We start from the raw sequence: 23,113 nt of genomic DNA, 5'->3' as shown, positions 1-23,113 counted from the left end.
AGCGACCGGGGGGACAGCGGGGACAGCAACGTGCTGGTGTGGGGACACGGACCGGGAGATCCCGGGGGGACAGCGGGGACAGCCCGGTGCCGGGGGAAATGGCGGCTCCTGGGGCGCAGTGGGACCCCCAAACCTGGGGATACCCCCGTGCTGTGGCCCCATGGGGACCCCAGTGACTGTAAAAACGGGGCTCCTGTGGGGGACGGTGGGATCCCCCCGTGTTTGGGGACACGGCAGCGTCGGGCTGTTCCTCGGCACCCCACAACGCCTGTGCCCCAGAACCATTTATTGGGGAACACCGAACACAAAGACAGGTGCCAGGGCTCGAGGGCACACAGCCCCGGCCCCGGAGCGGTGTGTAAGGCACGCGGCTGGCCCGGGGGCACCACACAACGTCCCGGCCTGCACAGGGCGGGGGGCACCGCTCCGCCCCCCGGCCGTGGTCCCAGAGCCCCGGGCGGGGCTGCCCGGCCCCGTCCCGCCGTTCCTCGGCACCGCGGGCACGTCCGAGGCGGTGCTCCGAGGAGGTGCCAGGACCCCCGGCTGTGCGAGGACGCCCCGGAGGGCAGGGGGCGCCAGGACCCCCGTGCCGGGCTGTCAGAAGGAGGTTTCCTGCACGGCGTAGAGCGGGGCGGCGGCGCTGCGCACGTAGCCCTGTCCCTCGTCTCCTTGCGGCTCGGGGCCGGGGGCGGACAGCCCGTTGGGCACCCCGTGGCTCTTCTCCGAGCTGTCCCCATGGCCGGGGGCCTGTGGGGACACAGGGGGGCACAGGGGGGCAGCAGGGGCAGAGGGGGCATGGGGGACACAGGGAGGCACAGGGGCAGGGGGCACAGCGGAGCACAAGGTACCCCCATGTCCCCCCTTCCCCCGGGGTTCTGGGGGGGGTCTGTCCCTCACCTGGGCAGGGTCGGCCGCCCCGCAGCAAAGCCAGTGGCGGACTTTGGGGGGCAGGCAGCAGAGCAGCCAGGGCAGCACGGGGGAGATGGTGCGGGGGTCCAGGGCCGCGGCCGGCGTGGGGCCTGGGGGTGCAGGGCCGTGAGTGGGGCGGGGGCGCCGGGGCAGCCCCCCAGCCCCCCGCACTCACCGGTGAGCAGGCTGACCAGCACCCCCACCACGATGACGGTGGTGGAGTTGTGGGCGCTGTACCACATGTAGGACAGGCTGTAGAAACGCTGCAGCCCCGTGGGGCTGTGGGACACGGTGTGAGCAGGAGGGGTGGAGCAGCCCCCTGAGACCCTGCACACACCCTACACACCCTGCACACCCAGCAACCCACCTCACACCCACCTGAGACCCTGCACACCCATCTGAGACCCTGCACACCCACCTGAGACCCTGCAACACCCACCTGAGACCCTGCACACCCACCCCACACCCTGCACACCCACCTGAGACCCTGCACACCCAGCAACACACCTCACACCCACCTGAGACCCTGCAACACCCACCTGAGACCCTGCACACCCATCTGAGACCCTGCGCACATCCTACATATCCTGTACACCCACCCTGCACACCCACCCCACACCCCACACACCCTGCACACACCCTGCACACCCACCCCACACCCTGCACACCCATCGGAGACCCTGCACACACCCCACACACCCCGCACACCCAGCACTCACCTCGGGGGCGGTGCTGAGGTGGGGGGCAGCAGCGTGGAGGCCAGCACAGTGCTGAGGTTGCCCACGGTGGGCAGCGCCGTGCCGTTGGCCGGGGGCACCGCGGCGGCCCGCGCCGTGCTCTGCAGGAAGCTGCCGATGCCCACCCAGAAGGCCATGGCCAGCCCGGCCAGCAGCCCCACCACGGCTCCCTGTGACAGGGACAGAGCAGGGCATGGGGAGCCCCACAGCTCCCCACGCGGGCACGCGGGGCCGGGGAGGCTGGCCGGGGGGGATACTCACGGTGGGGTTGGCGCAGGGGAAGAACATGCCCAGGCAGAAGAGCCCCAGGAGCGGGCCCCCCACCATGCCGAAGATGCTGATGGCTGCCTGTGGGGACATGGCCCTCAGCACCGTGCCCTGGGGACCCCGGGGGTCCCTCACCCCTCTGGGGTGCCACAGCCCGTGCCTACCTGCAGCACGGGTCCCAGCATGGAGGACACGTACGCCATGCCCAGGCAGAGCAGCCCATAGCCGAGAGCTGGGGAGGGGAGGGGGCTGTCAGGGCAGTGCTGGGGACTCCCCCAGCACGCCAGCCCCGCGGCTGCCCCCCGGGCACCCCCCATCGCTCACCCAGCAGCTTGGAGAGCAGCGTGGCCCGCGACTCCGAGAGCCCGGGCAGGTGCGGCCGCACCAGGTCCTCCATGGTCACCGTGGCCAGCGAGTTGAAGGCGGAGGAGATGGTGCTGGGGGGGACAGGGAGCAGAGTGGGCTCGGCCGGGACCCCTGAGCACCCCTGAGCACAGCTCAGCCCTGCCCAGGGCCGGCACTCACCTGAGGGCACCGCTGAACAGGCAGGCCACAAAGAGCCCGGGCAGCCCCGGCAGGTCCCGCAGCACGTCCATGACGAAGAACAGCACCAGCTGTGGCAGAGGGGAGGTCAGGGCAGGGCTCGGGGCAGCGGGGGACGCGCGAGGGGCGCTCAGCCCACCTGGTCAGAGGAGGCAGGGCGATGGCCGGGAGCCAGCGGGTGCTCCAGGTCGTACACGAACATGACGAGGCCCGTGAGGCAGCTGAGGCACAGCACGATCTGCTGGCAGGGGAACACGGCGTAGCAGGAGCTGCGGGGCCGTGGGGCCGTCAGACAGGGCACTGGTGGGGCCCATCCCGGCTGGGGGAGCCCGGCCCAGCCCCACTGACAGCTCCGCCCAGCCCCACTCACAGCCCAGCCCCACTCACAGCTCGGCCCAGCCTCACGCTCAGCTCAGCCCAGCCCCACTGACAGCCCAGCCCAGCCCAGCCCAGCCCAGCCCAGCCCTACTCACAGCCTGGCCCAGCTCAGCCCCACTCACACCCAGCCCCACTCACTCACAGCTTGGCCCAGCCCAGCACAGCCCCACTCTCAGCCCAGCCCCACTCACAGCCTGGCCCAGCTCAGCCCCACTGACACCCAGCCCCACTCACACCCAGCCCCACTCACAGCCCGGCACAGCCCCACTCACAGCCCAGCCCCACTCACACCCAGACCCACTCACACCCAGCCCCACTCACAGCCCAGCCCCACTCACACCCAGACCCACTCACACCCAGACCCACTCACACCCAGCCCCACTCACTCACAGCTTGGCCTCGCGCTCGCTGCGGGCACACAGGTAGCGCTGCACCTGCGCCTGGTTCACCCCGTACAGCGACAGCATCATGAAGATCCCGCCCACGGACAGCGACCAGAAGGTGTGCCGCTCCAGGGGGTTGGGGTCGAGGCTGTGGGGAGCACCGGGGGGGTCATGCTGAGGGTCCTCACTGCCTCCCCATACCCCAGGGGAAAGAGGGTAACAGGGGTGGGCGACACCAGCACTGCAGGGTCCCATTCCCCTGCCCAGCTGTCCCAGGTGTCCCAGACCAGCACAGAGGGTCCCTCTAGCCAGCCCAGCTGCCCCAGGTGTCCCAGAGCAGGGCAGGCGGTTGGTTTCCCCCAGCCCAGGGGTCCCAGGTGTCCCCAGAGCAGTCCAGGGGTCCCAGACCAGCCCAGGTGTCCCCATGGCAGCACAGGGCTCCCAGGAGCCAGGGTCCCTCTCCCCAGCCCAGGTGCCCCAGGTGTCCCCAGAGCAGCCCAGGGCTCCCAGAGCAGCCCAGGTGTCCCAGAGCAGCCCAGGGTCCCGGGGATGGCTCACTCGATGCCGGCGATCTTGCCGTGCTGCTCGGCCACGTGCCACACTCGGGCCATGCCCCCCACCCGCCAGGCGCCCACCACGATGACGGCCACCTGCCCCGCCAGCATCACCAGCGTCTGGAACACGTCTGTCCAGATGACGGCCTTGAGGCCACCCTGTGGGGACACAGGAGCCGTCGGCACGGGGTGCAGTGCTCACCTGACACGGCACGGCACAGGGAGCAGGGACTCACCAGTGTGGTGTAGAGGGTGCAGACCAGCCCCATGGTCAGCACGGCGCTCCAGAGGTCAAAGCCCGTCACTGGAGGTGGCAGAGGACATTACTGGGGTGAGGGGTGAGGGGCAGCACCCCCTGGCACGGCCCCACACCTGTCCCCGTCCTACCTGCATTGAGGGCCAGGGCAGGAGCGTAGAGCACCACTCCCATGTAGATGACCTGTGGGGAGGGAGAGCAGTGCTGAGCTGTGCCCAGTGCCCCAGACCCTGCAGCCCCACGGCCCCAGCCCCACAGCCAGCTCCCCAAACCCTGCAGCCCCACGGCCCCGGCCCCACGGCCAGCCCCACAGCCAGCTCCCCAAAACCTGCAGCCCCACAGCCCCAGCCCCACAGCCAGCTCCCCAAACCCTGCAGCCCCACAGCCCCAGCCCCACAGCCAGCTCCCCAAACCCTGCAGCCCCACGGCCCCGGCCCCACAGCCAGCCCCACAGCCAGCTCCCCAGACCCTGCAGCCCCGCGGCCCCGGCTCCACGGCCAGCCTCACAGCCAGCTCCCCAGACCCTGCAGCCCCACGGCCCCGGCCCCACGGCCAGCCCCACAGCCAGCTCCCCAAACCCTGCAGCCCCACGGCCCCGGCCCCACGGCCAGCCCCACAGCCAGCTCCCCAGACCCTGCAGCCCCACGGCCCCAGCCCCACAGCCAGCTCCCCAAACCCTGCAGCCCCACGGCCCCAGCCCCACAGCCAGCTCCCCAAACCCTGCAGCCCCACGGCCCCGGCCCCACGGCCAGCCCCACAGCCAGCTCCCCAGACCCTGCAGCCCCACGGCCCCAGCCCCACAGCCAGCTCCCCAGACCCTGCAGCCCCACGGCCAGCCCCACAGCCAGCTCCCCAGACCCTGCAGCCCCACGGCCCCGGCCCCACGGCCAGCCCCACAGCCAGCTCCCCAGACCCTGCAGCCCCACGGCCCCAGCCCCACAGCCAGCTCCCCAAACCCTGCAGCCCCACGGCCCCGGCCCCACGGCCAGCCCCACAGCCAGCTCCCCAGACCCTGCAGCCCCACGGCCCCAGCCCCACAGCCAGCTCCCCAAACCCTGCAGCCCCACGGCCCCGGCCCCACTCACCATCTGGAAGATGAAGGTGATGGTGCCGAACATCCGCACGGTCTTGTTGAAACGCAGCTCCAGGTACTGCCAGGAGAGAGGTCAGGGCACCTGACTGCAGAGTGCTCTGTGCTCCCGTGTCACCTGCCCTCCCTGTGTCCCCCCTGTGCCCTCCCGTGTCCCCCCTGTGTCCCCCGTGCCCTCCCATGTCCCCCTCGTCCCCTCCCGTGTCCCCCCTGTGTCCCCCCTGTGCCCTCCCATGTCCCCCCCGTCCCCTCCCGTGTCCCCCCTGTGTCCCCCGTGCCCTCCCGTGTCCCTCCCCACCTCGTAGGTGCTGGTGATGCGCAGGCGGTAGAAGACGGGGATGAAGATGTGCGCGGGGATGAGCAGCCCCAGCAGGTAGGAGCAGCCCAGGAACCAGTACTCGGTGCCGAAGCGAAAGATCTCGGCGGGCACGCCCAGGATGGCCACGGCCGACTGGAAGGAGGCGAGCAGGGACAGGGCCACGGGCAGGCAGCCCATGTCACGGTTGGCCAGCAGGAACTCCTGCACCGTGCGCTGCCGGTCGCCGCTCAGCGCGTAGAAGAGCCCGATGGCGGAGGAGAGCACGAGGAGCAGCGCGAAGATGCTGTAGTCGATGGCCGTGAACTCCATGCCGAGCGCGTCCCCGCCGCGTCCCCGCCGTGTCCCGCCGCCGTCCCGCCGGCCGCATGGGCGCCCCGGAGCCCGCAGCGCGTCCCGAGCGGCACCGGCGCGGCGCTGCCAGCTGCGGGAGCGCCGTGTCAGGGCTGCGGGAGCTTGGCTCGCTCTGCTGAGCCCCAGGGAGCCGGAGCGGGGAAAACGCCCGTCCCTCTTCCTCCTCCTCCTCCTCCTCCCTCTGGGCCGGGCTCGTCCCCCCGGGCCACCCCACCTGCCCCGCCGAAGGAAACTGGAGAGCCTTCAAAGAGCGCCGAGACAATGGCTGCACAAACAGTCCCACCCGGACCCCCGCAGCACCGGCACCGCCGGTCCCGGCGGAACGCGCCAAGCCCAGCACGGCCGCCTACGGTGCGGGACGGCCCCGGTGCCAGCGAGCCAAAGGCAACAGGACCACCCCCGGAGCCGAACGGCCCGGAGCCCGCAGCGCCGCTCCCAGCGAGCCAAACCCAGCCCGGCCCCACCACCGAGCCCTGCACGGCCCCGCCAAAGCCGGCAGCACCGGTCCCACCGGCAGCCCAGGAACCCAGCCCGACCGCTCCAGCAGGGCCCCGGCAGAGCTGCCCCGGCACAGAGCGACGGGCAGGGGGCGGCTGGCACGGACAGACGGACAGGGGGCGGCTGGCATGGACAGACGGACAGGGGGCGGCTGGCACGGACAGACGGACAGGGGACGGCTGGCACGGACAGACAGACGGACAGGGGGCGGCTGGCACAGACAGACAGGGGGCGGCTGGCACGGACAGACGGACAGGGGGCAGCTGGCAGCCTCAGGGCAGCAGCCAGGTGGGGCAGACACCTGAGCATCCACCCTGAGCCCTCTGACAGGGATCCAGCCCCCAGAGCTGCTCTGATCCCGGCCTGGCTCCTGAGGAACAGGAGGGGACGGCCGGGCACTGCTGTCCCTGCCTGCCCCCGCACCGAGAGGGCACCCAGAGGGCACCTGGGAGCAGCAGGTGCCACAGGGCTGTGGCGGGATACCCCCTGTCCTGCCCCGGGGGGGGGTGCAGGCTGAGGGGACCCTCTGTCCCAGCAGGGCAGCCTCGGGGGCACACGGAGGACAAGTCTGGAGCGGGGGCGGCAGCCAGCGAGTGGCACGGTGCCCACCGTGTGCCACGGTGATCCCCGCAGGAATGCTCGCCTGGGGAACGCTTGGTGGGATTAGGCTGAGCCCCTCCCGGCAGCCCTGGCACAGCCTGCCCGGGCCTGCCCGCCCCACGGGGCCGGGGGCAGCGGCGCTGGCACGGCGCTGGCACAGCGCTGGCACGGGGCTCCGAGCGCCAGCAGTGCCAGGGCGGGGAATGGGGTGAGAGGGCAGCGCCTGTGCCGCCCCAGCCCCGGCTGTCCCTGACCGGGACCGGCGCCGCGTGCGGCAGCGCATGGCCGGGGTCCAAGGTCGCTCCCCGCGTTCCCCGCGCAGACCAAACACGGGCGGGAGGGCACGGCACGGCCCAGCCCAAGGCTCCGGTGCCCCACAGAGCCCTCGGTGCCGCCCGCAGCCCCGGTGTCCCCACACCCCGTCCGTGGTGACCCCCAGCCCTGCTGCCCCTCACCCAGAGCGTGCCCCACAAACGCAGCAGTGCCAGCCCAGGCTCTCCCGGCCCCAGGGTGTCCCCAGGGTGTCCCCAGGGTGAGCCCGCTGCCCTGTCCCTGCCGTGCCCAGCCCGCCTGCCCCGCTCCCCACGCTCCATCACAGCCTCCCTGTCACCCCGTGCCACCTGCGCTGTCCCCGGGGCCCTCATCCCGGGGCTCTCTGGGGCTCTCCTCGCCCTTCCCGGTGTCCCCGGTGTCCGCGGTGTCCCTAACACGGGGCTCCGCTCCCCGTCCCCGCTGTCCCCATCCCGGGGCTGTGCTCCCCCTCTCCGGTGTGCCCGGTGGCCGCAGCCGGGAGGTCCGCTCCTCGCCTCCAGCGCTCCCAACCCGGGGCTCCTCTCTCCATCCCCGGTGTCCCCATCCCGGGGTTCTCCTCCCCGTCCCCATCCCGGGAGCCCCGGTCCCCGCCGCCCGTAGAGCGCCCGGTGCCGGTGGCGGGAGGCGGCGGTGACCTTGTCCCGGCGGCCCCGGTGCGACACTCACCGGCGGCGGCAGCACTGTCCACATGTGCCGCCGCAGCCGGGGCGCGCCGGGATGACGCCGGGGCAGGCGGGGCCGCTCCCGCCGCCGCTTCCGCCGCCGCTGACGGCATCGCCGCGGGCCCGCGGGGCTCCGCTCCGCTCCCGGTCCCCATCCCCATCCCGGCCCCATCCCCGCCCCCGGGCGGTCACCGCGCCCCGGTGCCCGCGCTGCCGGCGCCTGGCTCGGTTCCAGAGGGCGCCCGGGCCGTGCCGGCGGGGGGGGAACGGGCACGGAGCCGCCGCCGCCCGCTCGGGGTGCCCGGTGCGCGGGGATGCGCGGGGCCGTGCGCGGGGTCCCGCTGCTGCTGCTGCCGCTGCTGCTGCTGCTGCCCCGGGCCGCCCGCGGGGCCGCGGTGAGCACCGGGAGCGGGGCCACGGAAACCGGGGAGGGCCGGAAACGGGGGCTCCGGTGGGCACAGGGTGTCACGGATCAGGGGTGCCCCGGGGTCAGTAATGGGGGGCTCCGGTGGGCACAGGGTGTCGCGGATCAGGGGTGCCCCGGGGTCAGGGAGTGCCCGGTTCGGGAGGTCCCGGGGGAACCGAGGGTCGGTGAGTCCCCGGTCGGGGCTGTCCTGAGGCCGGGGATGCCCGGTTTGGAGGTGCCTGGTTTGGAGGTGCCCGGCCGTCGGGGAAGCCGTGGGTCCCTGTAAGGCCGGGGTGGTTCTCCTTCTCCGGGGAGCGCCGGTACCGGGGGTCGGGTCACGCCCGGGGGCGGGATGCTCGGGACCCTGGGGGTAGTGCCTGTGCCCCCTGGACCCGGGGATGCTGCCCGTACCCCCTCGATCCAGGGGATGTTCCCCATGTCCCCTGGACCTCCCCAGGTGTGCGGGCTCTGCCCGGGGCCGCCGCGGAACGGCTCCCTCGTGTCCCGGTTCTGTGAGTCCCGGCCGGACACCGAGAGCGACGGGCGCTGCTGCCGGGAGCGGGGCCCGGCCCCGGGGCGGCTGCTGGGGTACGGGGGCCCGGGGAGGGCGGGGACGCACAGGCCGGGGGGATCCGGGTGCTGGGGGGTCGGGGGCTGCACGGAGGGGGATGGAGAGTGCCGGGATGGGTCTGGGGCTCGCAGCGGTGCCAGGGCAGTGGCGGGGCTGGGCGATGCCCGGGTGGGGCATCCTGCGCGGTGGTGCGGGGCTGAGATGGTGCTGGGGGTCACAGGGGCCTCAGGGGAGCTGTGGGGGACAGGCACTGCTGCCGTGTCCCCAAGCACTGCCCCTTCCCAGGCTGGACCTGAGCAACTGCTCCCTGCAGAGCGTTCCCCCAGGACTGGCCGAGGCCGCCGCTGCCATCGTCCTGTGAGTTCCTCCTGCCCTGCGAGGAGCTGGGCCGGGCTGGCACAGAGCATGGGGCAGGTTTGGTGGGACATTCCCTGGGCCCAGCACAGGGGCTGGGGAGGTTTGGTGGCACATTGCTGTGGGCCCAGCCCAGCACAGGGGCTGGGGCAGGTTTGGTGATGGGACATTCCCTGGGCCCAGCACAGAGCATGGGGCAGGTTGGGGGGACATTCCCTGGGCCCAGCCCAGCACAGCCCAGGGGTTGGGGCAGGTTTGGTGGTGGGACATTGCTGTGGGCCCAGCACAGGGCTTGGGAAGGTTTGGTGGGACATTCCCTGGGCCCAGCACAGGGCTTGGGAAGGTTTGGTGGGACATTCCCTGGGCCCACCACAGCAAAGGGGCTGGGGCAGGTTTGGTGGGACATTCCCTGGGCCCAGCACAGAGCATGGGGCAGGTTTGGTGGTGGGACATTCCCGTGAGCCCGTGCTGGCACGTTGGGTGAGCCACATGGTCACGCCTTGGCTTTTGCCGCAGTGCCACGGTGTCCTTATGCCCGGGCTGGGGAGACAGCAGTCAGGGAGCTGCCACGCCCAGGGCTCCGTGTCCAGATGAGCCCAGCGAGCCGTGCTGTCCCTCAGGGCACCGTGACACCTCGGCTGGCAGGGTATTTGTTAATGACCAAGCACCGTGACACCTCGGCTCCTCAATGTTTTTGTTAATGACCAAGCACCGTGACACCTCGGCTTATCAGCGATTTGGTCAATGACCAAGCGCTCCCTCAGCAGCTCTGCAGGGACCTTTGAGCCCTGTGGGGCTGCAGGGCTGCACTCCCAGGGCCTGGGGCGGGCAGGGGGTGCTGGGGGCATGGGCACCGCCTGAGTTCGGTGCGGTGCCAGGGGCACTGTGGTACAGGATGGCACTGAGGCTCCGTGTGCTCGCAGGGACCTGACTGAGAACCCGCTGACAGCCGTCCCCAGTGCTCCCTTCAGGGGCTTCACCCAGCTGCAGAGCCTGTGAGTGCTGGGGGAGCGGGGCTGGGGGGCACCACGGTGCCCGTGCTGAGCTGTGCCCGTGCTGGGCTGTGCCCGTGCTGCACTGTGCCCACACTGAGCTGTGCCCACAGCATGGTACCACCAGCGCTGGAGTGCCCGGGTGGGAGTGACGCCTGGCAGGACGTGACAGTGGACAGGAGCAGCCGACTGTGCCAGGGACAGAGGAACCCCTGCAACAGCTCTGAGCAGCTCGGTGCGGTGTGGGGCTGGCACTGGGTGTGTGGGGCTGGCACTGGGCGTGCGGGGCTGGCACTGGGTGTGCGGGGCTGGCACTGGGCCCTGGCATTGGCCCTGACCCCTTGCTCTGCTCTGCCAGCCTGGCCATGTCCTGAAAATTCCGTGTGTGCCCCCGACGGCCCCGGCCTCGTCCAGTGCCTCTGTGAGGGTCCCTTCCATGGCTACAGGTGCCTGCGAGAGGTGAGCGCTGTGCCCCTGCCCCTGGCAGTGTGAGGTGGGTGCTGTGGCACTGCCCTGGCTGTGTGAGTGCTGTGCCCCTGCCCTGCCCCTGGCTGTGTGAGTGCTGTGGCACTGCCCTGGCTGTGTGAGGTGGGTGCTGTGCCCCTGCCCTGCCCCTGGCAATGTGAGGTGGGTGCTGTGCCCCTGCCCTGCCCCTGGCAGTGTGAGGTGGGTGCTGTGGCACTGCCCTGGCTGTGTGAGTGCTGTGCCCCTGCCCTGCCCCTGGCTGTGTGAGTGCTGTGGCACTGCCCTGGCTGTGTGAGGTGGGTGCTGTGGCACTGCCCCTGGCCCTGGCTGGGCCCTGCCACTCCTGGTGCTCACTCCTGTCCTGGCAGGGCGCGTTCCCGACGCTTCTCTTCGGAGGAATCCTGGGCACCGCCACCGTGTCGCTGTCGCTGCTGCTGTGGGGCACGCAGCGGAGGAAGGCCAAGAGCCCCTGAGCGGGGCAGGGCGCCGTGCCCAGGCTGGAGGCTCTGGGCACCAATAAAGCTGCAGGTCCTCGCCGTGTGTCCGTCTGCTTCCTTCCCAGGAAAATGGGTGTGGGGTGAAACCCACGGGAGGGGTACCGTGCAAATTCCCATTGCTGTAGATACAGATTATAATGTTGGCTTTCCGCAAATATTAAAATGGGTTTGTATGGGCAGTGTTAAAGTAACTTTGTGACATAGTTTTTACTTCTGTTAATAATTAAGCTTAGACATAGTAGTGCAATAGCTGACATCAGTGTGGTTGTGTTAAAACGCCTGCTGGGATGGGATAACATCCGATGAACGCAGGATGAGCACACCTGATACAGATCTGCCAACCATCGGCACTCACCGTCTGAGGACACCATGGACCGAAGCCCAGACTGAAGGAGATAAGAAGGAGCCAAAAGCATAGCCAAGAAACACGCGCTCTAGAAAGGCAGATCAAAGGAGGGCATGTAAAATAGTTCCTGGAAAATGGAAACTCGTTTATGTATATGCGTAAGGGCTATGAATATGCAACAGGCTGATGTCATTAAAAGGTATTTCAGGGGTATCCCGGAGATAAGAGGGTGCTCTTGGCTGAGTGCAACAATGCCCCTGGCTGTATTAACCTTTGCTCCATGGTCCTGGTCTCCCATTGTCCTTCATGAAACCTGTAAAATTTTCATAGGAGAGTGAACGTGTGTTTGACAGCATCCTCCCCACGCTGGCTGCGCGCTCGGGGCTCGGGCCAGAACGGGGGGGGAGCGGGAGGAGCGTCCGCACCGGGAGGCGCCGGCTACGGCCGTGGGGAACGGGGGATGACCGGGAGCTGGATGGGCTCCAAGAGCCAGCAAGGCAAGGACTTCAGCGGCTGGAACACACACTATTAATTAATAGGTTGAATCTATTGTTAACCGTAATGATCAGGGGAGAGCGCGAACGCAGTCCCCCACTACCACAAATTATGCAGTCGAGTTTCCCGCATTTGGGGAAATCGCAGGGGTCAGCACACCCGGAGTGCAAGGGATGAGCCTCGCCCTGGGAAAACCACCTGCCTGATCATGGTGTCTCCCCTGCCAGGTAAGTATGCCCGACCCCCCCCGCCGCCCGCCTGCCCCGCCCGCCGCCCGCCCGCCCAGCACACGCCCGCCCCGGCCCGGCCCCGGCCCCGCCCGGCCCTGCCGCGCTGCGGCCCGGCCCGCACGGCCCGGCACGGCCCGGCCCGCGCCGAGCCCGCGGACGCGCCGGGACAGCGCGGGCTTGGCGCGGGACCGGGCCCGGCATGCCGCGCGGCAGGACAAATCTACATGGACGCGCCCACAACTCCCCGCTGGCCCCGCCCCCTGCGGCCCGGCCCCGCCGGGAGCCCCGAGAGCCGCGGAGCCGCTGCCCCGGGCCGGGCCGGTTTGGGCCGCGCTCCGCTCCCGCCGCTGCCGGGGCTCGGGCCGCCTCTCCCGCTGCCGGAGCTCCCTCTCCCCGGCACTGCCCGGTGCTGCCGCGCCCCTCCCGGTGCCCCCGCTCCGCTCGGCCCGCTCCTCCCGGGGCTCTCTGCTCCCTCGGGCACGATCGGCCGGGCCAGCGGCGTTCGGGGTGCGAAAAATGCGGAGTTTATGGTTGGCTTTTCGCAAATATACCAATGAATGTTACATGTGTTATGGTAGAAAGTTATGCTGTATTGATTCTCTTAAGTAGTGTGTTAAATCTAGCTTCAGGTTATAACATAATGTTAAAATAGAAACTATGCTATGTAAGATACTTTTTTAAAAGAAAGGACTCGCAGCGAGATAGCAGCCACAGGACACCTGAATCTTTCAGAGTGAAAGAATTTATTGCTCCATTATCAGGAGAAACGAACTTCCTGCCTCACTCAGCCCTGGAGATGCAGTCGGGATTCAGAGGAAGAAGCTGACACTGCCCAGACAGAATCCTGTGTTTGAATGGAATTTATGCACCATGTAGGAGATGTATGAATATGCAACAGGTTATTGTTTTTAAGGGTTAGTCCTCTGTTAATGTGGGGCCTTTTTCGGGCTTGTGCTGCCCAGAAAAGGTACCTGGACATCCGTAACTCTTTGTGTTTGTTGTCTCATATTGTCCTAATTCAAATTGTCCAAATTATTATTACTCTACTTGTATTGCTATTTTCATAACCATTTTATTACTATTAAACTTTTAAAATTCTAAAAACAAGCAATTGGCATTTTTGTCACCAGCAAACCCAATATTTTATTTATAAAAGCAAATCTCTTTTTCCATCCATCGATGAGCGCAATCCTCCTCAGCGTTTCCTTTATCCCCGGTGCTGTTTTAGCTGCCAGCAGCCCCAGGTTTGTTTACACAGCCAAACCCACCGTGCCCTCAGGGCCATCGCTGCTCTGGCTCTGAGCTCCCGCGCCCTGCCCCGTCCATCCCTGGGGGGATTGGGGGTAAATTGGGGCTGGCAGTGCCCCAAACTGCACCAAAGAGCCTTTCCAGGGGTAAATTGGGGCTGGCAGTGCCCCAAACTGCACCAAAGAGCCTTTCCAGGGGTAAATTGGGGCTGGCAGTGCCGCAAACTGCACCAAAGAGCCTTTCCAGGGGTAAATTGGGGCTGGCAATGCCCCAGACTGCACCAAAGAGCCTTTCCAGGGGTAAACTGGGGGTAAATTGGGGCTGGCAATGCCCCAGACTGCACCAAAGAGCCTTTCCACCCTGCCAGGCTGTGGGTACCCAGGGAATCCCTCTGCAGGGCTCCAGACCCTGCCCGGGGGGCTCAGGGACCCTGGCACAGAGCCCCTGACCCCTGGGCCTTTGATTGAGCCCTTGGAAAAACAATCACCAACCTTCACAGGGAGGATTACAAGCCACGACAGGTTGGGGAGAATGACAGTGAATTTATCACAGGGTGAAAAATAGATTTTGGGGTTTTAGAATGGGGGTTCAGGGGGCAAGATGGAGGAATCTGGACATGTCCTGTCCTTTCTCCTTCTTCTTCTTCTTCTTGGCCAAAGGGTCCCCAAAGCCCAAACCAGAGCTGTGAGGGCACCCAAATGTGGGAATGGGCTCTCTGTTGAGGGAGGGATTAAATCATTCTGTGTCTGTTTAAAAAGGCAAAAAGCCCAGAAGTTTCTCTCCCCACTTTGGTAAACAGACACCTCACAGGAACTTTAAGATCGCACCTCAAACCTAAGGTTATCTAATTAGACACAGGCTAAAAAATTTCAAGTAACTCCCTAGAGAAAGAAGAGAACAAAGGAAATAATTGCTTTTGTGGGGTGTTTTAGTAGGAGTAAGAGCCTCTTGCCCCTGGCTCGGTTTTTCTCTATAAGAGCTTTGTTATTTTGCCCTTTATTAAAACTTTCCCTGTTTCCAACAGTACCTCAGAAGCCATCCTGCTGATTTTATGCCATTCGGGGTAGCTGAGCTATCTCAAGTGCAATAAGTTATCCGGGAGCTCCTGAGACCTCGCTCAAAGAGAAATCCGAAAACTTCCCTGGGTGAATGGGCAGAGCTGCACTTTCCATCCATTTCCAGGGGAATGTGCAAACAGAGTCCTTTGGGAAAGTTAATTGTGCATTTACTTTGGGAAAGTTAATTGTGCATTTACTTTGGAAAGGTTAATTGTGCATTTTGCACAGCAAACCCTGCCCCAGCAGTGGCAAAGGGCACTCGGGCACGTGGGGAAAGCGATGGGGTCATTTTGTGTTCCAAGTCCTGAATGCCATGGGATGTCCGAGGGATTTCCTGCCCTGAGGATTTCCTGCCCCGAGAGATTTCCTTCTCTGAGGATTTCCTGCCCCGAGGGATTTCCTGCCCTGAGGATTTCCTTATCTGAGGATTTCCTGCCCTGAGGATTTCCTCCCGCTGCAGGAACAACACCAATGCCCTGTTACTCCACGGTCCCTCACAGCCAGCAACTACAGACCAGGATATTCCAGTGCCCACTATAAAATCCAGGGCTCCATTCCCGGCTCGAGCGGCCCCAAAGGGTTCAGGGAGACAGGAGCTGCCTGTGGCTCCCTCCGGCCCAGCCCAGCTCCTTCCTCTCCTGCTCTTCCCTCATGTCCGTGCCCAGCCCGTCCTGCCTGCAGCTCCCACTGTGATATTTGGGAGGTGTCAATGCCAGCCCAGGAACTGCCCCTGCTCAGGGCTCGCCTTCTGCCTGTGTGTTGCCCTAGCACAGATTTGGGAATTTCTGTCCCCAGCACAGATTTGGTAATTTCTGCCCCTGGCACAGATTTGGTCATTCCTGCCCTGGCACAGATTTGGGCATTGCTGCCCCTGGCACAGATTTGGTAATTTCTGCCCCTGGCACAGATTTGGTCATTCCTGTCCTGGCACAGATTTGGGCATTGCTGCCCCTGGCACAGATTTGGTCATTCCTGTCCTGGCACAGATTTGGGCATTGCTGCCCCTGGCACAGATTTGGTCATTTCTGTCCCGGCACAGATTTGGTCATTTTTCGTGTCTCTTCTCCTCCCCTGGCGCTCCCTCCCGTGTCCTGGGCACCCCCTGGGCACTGCCCATCCTCTGTGCCCCCCGTGTCCTTCCCGGAGATCCCATCCCAGAGCGGGCACCGAGTGCGAGCAGCGCCAAGTGAGAGAGACAGCGCCGTGTGAGAGAGACAGCGCCGTCAGAGAGAGACAGCGCCGCGCCTGCTGCCCGTGCCGGGTCTAGGGCCGTTTGGGGACTGGATCCGTTCGGGATCTGGCTCCGTTCCGGGTCCGGTTCCGTTCGAGAGGGCCCGGACGGCGGCCGCTCCGCCGCGCCGCCAGGGGCGCTAAAACGAGAGCGCAGCCAAAGCCGTGGTTTGAGGAGAGGGCGTGGCCATGCAAATCGCAGCGGGGCACAAGGCGAGGCAATGCAGTGGGGAGTTGTGGGCGTGTCCATGTAGATTTGTCCTGCCGCGCGGCATGCCGGGCCCGATCCCGCGCCAAGCCCGCGCTGTTCCGGCGCGTCCGCGGGCTCGGCGCGGGCCGGGCCGTGCCGGGCCGTGCGGGCCGGGCCGCAGCGCGGCAGGGCCGGGCGGGGCCGGGGCCGGGCCGGGGCGGGCGTGTGCTGGGCGGGCGTGCGGCGGGCGGGGCAGGCGGGCGGCGGGGCGAGTCGGGCATACTTACCTGGCAGGGGAGACACCATGATCAGGCAGGTGGTTTTCCCAGGGCGAGGCTCATCCCTTGCACTCCGGGTGTGCTGACCCCTGCGATTTCCCCAAATGCGGGAAACTCGACTGCATAATTTGTGGTAGTGGGGGACTGCGTTCGCGCTCTCCCCTGGTGTTCCTGGTCAACGATAGAGCGAATACAACAACTACAGAAAAGTTACATAATATCTTAGATCTCGGCAGCCTCACCTTTCGCCGCTTTTTGGAATACTCAAGCTGTCTCCCGCCTGTCCCAGCCCGTCACTGTCCTGTCCGTGCCGAGCCCCCAGCACCCCGCAGCTCCTCGGGCGCTGTTTCGCCTCTCGCCTCTCTCGCTCCCCGCTCCCGGCCCGCCTGCGCTCGGCTCGGCTTTAGGGCGCACCCCGCACCCGCTCCCATCGCTGGCACGGATGGCAGCAGAGATTCCGTCCGGATCGGCTTTGGGCAGCGACACCCAGAAATCAAATGGAGCCCCGCAGCACTTTAGGGTGCTCGTTGAGCAGGAATTGTTCATTACGGCATGCCTGGCGCAGGAGGAATAACTCCTGCCTTTCGTGCAGGCCGTGGTCATGACAGGAAAGATGTGTGCAAATGTCTTTACAAGTAATTTTATGGGTGGACCCATGGGTGTAAACATCCCTGAAATGTCTCCGAATGCCTCTGCTGACCTTGGGCAGCAGGTTTGCTGCAGAGCCCAGAGAGTCTGGCTCCTGAAGGACACAAGGGTCTGCACGAGGCTGAGCTTCTGAGCTCTGGGGTAAAATGACGGTGCAAGGGGGGAAGATGTGGGAGGTGGGGCGGGAGGGCTGCGCCTTCCTGGAGCCTCTGCCAGTGGGGAAAGGGAGAGAGCAACGTGCAGCTGGGAGCTGGGATAAAAGGAGGCTGCACCCTCCAAAAACCTGAGAGAAACCCCCACAGACTCTGCTTTTATTCGAATAAAGCTGAAGAACTCCTCAATTGGAATATTACCAATATTGTGAATGGGACGTGCCTTGGCTTGTCTGGCCCTTGGTCCTGAACCAAATAGGGACAACTGCACTGTTTCACCCCACAGGCACTTTTGGCTGTGAGATATGTCGTGTTTCACCCCACAGACACTTTTGGCTGGCTGGGTGTGTGGTGTTTCACCCCACAGACACTTTTGGCTGGCTGGGTGTGTGGTGTTTCACCCCACAGACCCTTTGGCCAGCTGGGTGCTGCAGCTGGGCCCGTGGGGACAAGGCCAGGCCTGCAGGAGCTCTGGGGGTGCTGGGATGGAGCTTCCCCCCATAACAGGGGCTGCTCCTCAGGTTTCCCTCTGCCAGAGAAGTTTTGAGGCGATGGTGAAGGAAAGGAGTGGGTTCTGATGGAGGGTTTGGATCCAGAGCTTTATTCTGGCCCACAGGCCTCTGAATGCAGCACCAGCTCCAACAGAACTCCCTGGGCCCGTGGCTGCTGTTCCTTTGAACCCTGGGGAGAGGGGCAGGGAAGGGGCAGGGAGCCATCAAGCAGGGACAGGAGGGGAGGGACAAAGGGACAAAGGACACCTGGATGGCCCAATGCCCCCCAGGGGTAGAGGGCATCCTTTGAATGTGCCAATCACTCAATGCCCTTCTGGAATGGCAGGACTGACAGACAGTGCTGGGTGGGGAAAGGAGAGGTGACTGACACGCCTGGGAGGGAATCTTCAGGGGAGAAACCCGGGGTTCTGGGGTAACCCCTGAAATCACAACGCAACAGACGGTGCAGGTGCCACCCTGTCAGTGTGCTGTCCTGGACTGTGCTGAGCCCAACACCAGCCATTACACCCAGCGAGGTGCCAGCCTGTCACCACTGCTGAGCCCAGTACAAACCATTACACCCAGCGCGGTCCCGCGTAGCCCCGCCGGTGTCTCGCAGCCCCGTGCCCCTTTCCCCGGGCAGGCCCAGTCACCGGCGGAGCTCTCGGTGTCCCGGACACAATCCCGTGTCCCTTTCCCGGGCCCGGCTCTGCCCCCCGGCTCCGCTCCCGCTGCCGCTCCCGTGCTGGCCGCGCTCTGCTGCGGCTGCGGCTCCGCTGTGCTCTGACAGCGAGTCCCGGCAGCGCCACGGCACCGGGACCGGGACCAGGACCGGGACCAGGAACCGGACCAGGACCAGCAGCCGGTTCCGGTCGGCGAGGGGGCGGGGCCTGGAGAAGCCGGGCCGGGGGGCGGGGCAGTGGGAGCGCGCGGCAGAAGCGGCAATAGAGGGGCGGTACCAGTGAGTGGGCGTGTCCATGCAGATTTGTACCCGCCGCGCGGCATGCCGGGCTCGATCCCGCGTCAAGCCCGCGCTGTTCCGGCGCGTCCGCGGGCTCGGCGCGGGCCGGGCCGTGCCGGGCCGTGCGGGCCGGGCCGCAGCGCGGCAGGGCCGGGCGGGGCCGGGGCCGGGCCGGGGCGGGCGTGTGCTGGGCGGGCGTGCGGCGGGCGGGGCAGGCGGGCGGCGGGGCGAGTCGGGCATACTTACCTGGCAGGGGAGACACCATGATCAGGCAGGTGGTTTTCCCAGGGCGAGGCTCATCCCTTGCACTCCGGGTGTGCTGACCCCTGCGATTTCCCCAAATGCGGGAAACTCGACTGCATAATTTGTGGTAGTGGGGGACTGCGTTCGCGCTCTCCCCTGGTGTGGCCGTTCAAAATCAGAAAATCTTGTATTGGATCACTCGAAATGGTTACGAGTTCTTCAACGCTGCCAATGTTGGCGCCTCAGCGGCCGCGGTCCAGCGCGCCGATGCGTTCAGCCGACGGCGCACAGTTCGATCGCCGCTTCCCCGTCCCGTCCCCGGTAGGTGGCTCAGGGACAGCCGCGGGTCCTGAAGCGGCTCCCGCCGTGCCCTCCGCAAACGAGCGCTGCCGGTGCCCCGGTTATTCCCCGCTGGAATTGGAGAGCGGCTCCCGAGGGGGCTCTGGAATGCCGCGTCAGGAGCCGGAATGGTCCGGGCCGGTCCCACCCCGACCTGCGGGCCCAGGGGCACGCCCGGCGGAGAGCGGTTCCGAGCTGTTCCGAACTGTTCCGAACTGTTCCGAGCGGGTCCGAGAGAGTCCGAGCCGGGCAGGAGGCGCAGAGATGCCGGTCCCGCTCGGTGATCGCTGTCCCGGTCACACCGATCGGGTCCGTGAGTGCTGCCGCACTTCCAGCGACGGGAACTTGTCCTTGTGAACCACGAGAGTTGATATAAAAGGAAATTCATCCCCTTTCTTGCTGAATAGAACAAACTGCGTACAATGTTGTGCTTTGTCGGAACGCAGGAAATTCCTCTGGCTAACCTGGAGGAATCGAGACCCTGACAGGGGGCTCGGAGACCTTGACACAGAGTCAAAAACACCCGTGCCTTCGATTTTAGCTCTTGGAAAAACCAATTGCCAATCTTATATAAGGATTCACAAGCCTTTACGAAAGTTTAAGTAGAATGATAGTTTATCACAGGGTGAAATTTAGAATTTTGAGGTTTTTAGAATGGGGGCTCAGGAGGCAAGATGGAGGAATCTGGGCATGTCCAGTCATTTTCCTTCTTCTTCTTCTTCTTGTCCTCCATCTTCTGCCGTGATGGTGGCACTTCTGGATTGGTTCAGGGCAGAGACAGACTGTCTAACACAGGTGATAGGTATTGGGAAATTATTGTAAATAAAATACACGTAGTTTTTAGTATCAAAGATAAAGCCGCCTCTGAAGGTGGTCACTGTGCCTGAACCCGACCTGCCAGACAGACCTCGGCGGGTCAGAGAAAGAACGTTATAGATAAGAAATAATAAACAACATTGGAACGAGAACAGAAGAATCCTGACTCCTTCTTCGGCTGCCGGGCTGGAAAGAGAGGCTCCCTAAGACATCTCGGGGTCATCATGACCATAGAGACCCCCGAGAGTGCAGAACCGTAACAAAGGAAATGCGCAGCAAAGGAGGCTTTTAGCTGCAAATACAGAAAAACCCGCTCTGAAAAGAACGAGCGGAAGAGCTAATGAGAACAAAGTGACTGCCGAGAACACAAGGCAACGGAATTCGGTACGCTTTCAGAAAGTGTTACATTGATTCTGTCGTTAACCAGGAACGCCAGGGGAGAGCGCGAACGCAGTCCCCCACTACCACAAATTATGCAGTCGAGTTTCCCGCATTTGGGGAAATCGCAGGGGTCAGCACACCCGGAGTGCAAGGGATGAGCCTCGCCCTGGGAAAACCACCTGCCTGATCATGGTGTCTCCCCTGCCAGGTAAGTATGCCCGACTCGCCCCGCCGCCCGCCTGCCCCGCCCGCCGCACGCCCGCCCAGCACACGCCCGCCCCGGCCCGGCCCCGGCCCCGCCCGGCCCTGCCGCGCTGCGGCCCGGCCCGCACGGCCCGGCACGGCCCGGCCCGCGCCGAGCCCGCGGACGCGCCGGGACAGCGCGGGCTTGGCGCGGGACCGGGCCCGGCATGCCGCGCGGCGGGGATCTCATTTGCATGGACACGCCCCCAGCCGCGGCAGCGCCGTCACCGGCCCCGGGCTCCGCTCCCGCCGGCCGGGCCGGGGCTGCGGGGTCCCCTCCCCGCCCGGGCCGGCTCCGGGCCAGCCCCACGGCACCGGGACAGGAGCCGGGACAGGAGCTGGGACAGGAGCTGGGACAGGAGCCGGGACAGGAGCCGGGACAGGAGCTGGGACAGGAGCTGAACCGACCCGGGGCGTCAGCCCTCGGCAGGGCCCGGCAAACGAGGGACCGGCCCCGGCAAGGAGAGTGTGAAAAATGGTTTTTTTGTGATTCGTGTCAATGGGCAATGGAATCAGCAAATGCTTGTATCTGCTGCAGCAAAAGTTAACCCAGTCCACTGGGGTAACTACAAAGAACGGTTTTGAAACTTTCTGACCAAATAAAGCATTGAACAAAAAAAAAAAAATAGAAGTATAGTAGAGTAAAGAGATGAGGAAGCAAAAGCGATTGATGCGTAGAATAAAATAGAGGAAGTTGTGGTTAAGCTAAAGGATATTGCAACAAAGCAATGAAATGCTTATGTATAATAAAAAGCTTGGTGCACTGGTACCAGACAAAAATCACGTAGCAGACGCTGGTGAAATGCCTCCCTTCAGCTGACCACAGAAGGACAGTGTGAAAAACGCCAATCACTTGTTTTTAAAATTTTTAAAAGTTTAATAGTAATAAAATAGTTATAAAAATAGTAACACAATTAGAGTAGTAACAATTTGGACAAATTGAATAAAGACAATATGAGACAATAAAAACAAAGAGTTATGGACGTCCGGGTACCTTTTCTGGGCAGCAGGAGCCCGAAAAAGGACCCACGTTAACAAAGGATTGACCCTTAAGAACAATAACCTGTTGCATATTCATACACCTCATACATGATGCATAAATTCCATTCAAACACAGGATTCTGTCTGGTCTTCATCAACTTCTCCCCTCTAATCCTAATAGCTCCTTCGAGGCGGGAAGAAGTTTGTTTCTTCCGATAAGAAGGCCATAAATTCTTTTTCTCTGAAAGAACTAGGTGTCCTGTGGCTGTTATCTCGCTGCCAGTCCTTTCTTTTAAACAAAACATTGTACATAGCATCGTTTCTATTTTAACAATTTTTATAACCTAAAACTATATTTAACACAGTACTTAAGAAAATTAATGCAGCATTGCTTTCTAACACAACACATATTATATTCATTTTAATATTTGCAAAAAGCCAATCATAAAAGACATGCATTTTTCACAACAGGAAGCCGACAACTACTTGGAAAGATTATGAAATGTATGAAATGGCTGATCCCAGCTCATTGATATTTGCTGATTCGGACTAACCAAGCACGCTGGAAAATGCGTTGTAGCCTTACAAACAGTTCGTACACCCTGGTGAACTTGTAAGCGGTGTGTGCGTGAGGGGGGCGGTGACTGCCCGGCCACCCAGCGCTGCTTGCCTGCTCTCTTTAAAATAAAGAAACAGAAATAAAATTCGGTTTGGATGTTAAATTTCGTATCAAGAGGCAGCGCTGGAGCTGTCCGGGTGACGCTCCCGCGGGTCCGGCGGGCCCGGAGCGGCGCAGCCTCGACCCGGCCGGCGGGAGAGGAGCCCGGGGCCGGTGACGGCGCTGTCGCGGCTGGGGGCGTGTCCATGCAAATGAGATCCCCGCCGCGCGGCATGCCGGGCCCGATCGCGCGCCAAGCCCGCGCTGTCCCGGCGCGTCCGCGGGCTCGGCGCGGGCCGGGCCGTGCCGGGCCGTGCGGGCCGGGCCGCAGCGCGGCAGGGCCGGGCGGGGCCGGGGCCGGGCCGGGGCGGGCGTGTGCTGGGCGGGCGTGCGGCGGGCGGGGCAGGCGGGCGGCGGGGCGAGTCGGGCATACTTACCTGGCAGGGGAGACACCATGATCAGGCAGGTGGTTTTCCCAGGGCGAGGCTCATCCCTTGCACTCCGGGTGTGCTGACCCCTGCGATTTCCCCAAATGCGGGAAACTCGACTGCATAATTTGTGGTAGTGGGGGACTGCGTTCGCGCTCTCCCCTGATGTTCCTGGTTAATGATAGAACGAATGCATGGGGTGAGACGTTTTCCCGGGGAGCGCTACTTGCCCGCTCCTCTCTATTGTGGAGTCGCTCATGCAGTGCAGGACCGCCAATTCCCTATCCAGCCTTGTGCCTGGCGTGTTACCGGTGGAGCTCCGGTGCTCGCCTGTACCAGCATCTCCAGCCGTGCCCCGCCAACCGGCTGTCAGGCCCTGGCTCGATGCTTTCCACGCCCCGCCATCGCCGGTGCTCCAGGCGCCGCCGCTGCCCCGCCATCGCCGGTGCTCCAGGTGCCGCCGCTGCCCCGCCATCGCCGGTGCTCCAGGTGCCGCCGCGGTCCCGCCCCAGGGGCGGTGCCGCTGCCGCCCCGCCCCGGATCCTCCCGCCGC

At 64.6% G+C, this 23,113-nt stretch overlaps 2 protein-coding genes and 5 non-coding genes across 7 annotated transcripts; 4 read left to right on the top strand and 3 right to left on the bottom strand.

The window, feature by feature from the left end:
- Nucleotides 1-271: 271 nt before the first annotated feature.
- Nucleotides 272-5,754, bottom strand: SLC5A6 (solute carrier family 5 member 6). The gene is made up of 15 exons (XM_054293428.1): nucleotides 5,416-5,754; nucleotides 5,113-5,178; nucleotides 4,159-4,210; nucleotides 4,008-4,075; nucleotides 3,776-3,930; nucleotides 3,225-3,365; nucleotides 2,596-2,725; nucleotides 2,439-2,527; nucleotides 2,238-2,350; nucleotides 2,078-2,145; nucleotides 1,908-1,994; nucleotides 1,629-1,816; nucleotides 1,085-1,188; nucleotides 898-1,019; nucleotides 272-747 (listed from the first exon to the last, which is right to left on the bottom strand). Exons 1-15 carry the CDS (start codon nucleotides 5,743-5,745, stop codon nucleotides 598-600), a joined length of 1,863 nt encoding a protein of 620 aa, XP_054149403.1. The 5' UTR covers nucleotides 5,746-5,754; the 3' UTR covers nucleotides 272-597.
- Nucleotides 5,755-8,173: 2,419 nt separating this feature from the next.
- Nucleotides 8,174-11,184, top strand: ATRAID (all-trans retinoic acid induced differentiation factor). Its single transcript, XM_054293447.1, has 7 exons — nucleotides 8,174-8,254; nucleotides 8,723-8,853; nucleotides 9,122-9,193; nucleotides 10,114-10,185; nucleotides 10,296-10,417; nucleotides 10,541-10,641; nucleotides 11,016-11,184. Exons 1-7 carry the CDS (start codon nucleotides 8,174-8,176, stop codon nucleotides 11,118-11,120), a joined length of 684 nt encoding a protein of 227 aa, XP_054149422.1. The 3' UTR covers nucleotides 11,121-11,184.
- Nucleotides 11,185-12,056: 872 nt separating this feature from the next.
- On the bottom strand, nucleotides 12,057-12,220 carry LOC128948711 (U1 spliceosomal RNA). Its single transcript, XR_008484142.1, has one exon. It is a non-coding gene; the product is annotated as a U1 spliceosomal RNA (small nuclear RNA).
- A 4,000-nt stretch (nucleotides 12,221-16,220) lies between these two features.
- LOC128948710 (U1 spliceosomal RNA) lies at nucleotides 16,221-16,384 on the top strand. The gene has a single exon (XR_008484141.1). It is a non-coding gene; the product is annotated as a U1 spliceosomal RNA (small nuclear RNA).
- A 2,325-nt stretch (nucleotides 16,385-18,709) lies between these two features.
- On the top strand, nucleotides 18,710-18,873 carry LOC128948709 (U1 spliceosomal RNA). Its single transcript, XR_008484140.1, has one exon. It is a non-coding gene; the product is annotated as a U1 spliceosomal RNA (small nuclear RNA).
- A 1,429-nt stretch (nucleotides 18,874-20,302) lies between these two features.
- LOC128948719 (U1 spliceosomal RNA) lies at nucleotides 20,303-20,466 on the bottom strand. Its single transcript, XR_008484149.1, has one exon. It is a non-coding gene; the product is annotated as a U1 spliceosomal RNA (small nuclear RNA).
- Nucleotides 20,467-22,561: 2,095 nt separating this feature from the next.
- LOC128948718 (U1 spliceosomal RNA) lies at nucleotides 22,562-22,725 on the top strand. The gene has a single exon (XR_008484148.1). It is a non-coding gene; the product is annotated as a U1 spliceosomal RNA (small nuclear RNA).
- Nucleotides 22,726-23,113: the final 388 nt, after the last annotated feature.

The sequence above is a fragment of the Melozone crissalis genome, unplaced genomic scaffold (genome assembly GCF_028551555.1).
Source record: "Melozone crissalis strain CALT ecotype California unplaced genomic scaffold, PUWL_Pcris_2 ptg000150l_1, whole genome shotgun sequence".
In the NCBI taxonomy this organism is placed as follows: domain Eukaryota; kingdom Metazoa; phylum Chordata; class Aves; order Passeriformes; family Passerellidae; genus Melozone; species Melozone crissalis.
Note: the sequence above shows the minus strand (reverse complement) of the source record. Positions and strands in the feature narration are given on the sequence as shown.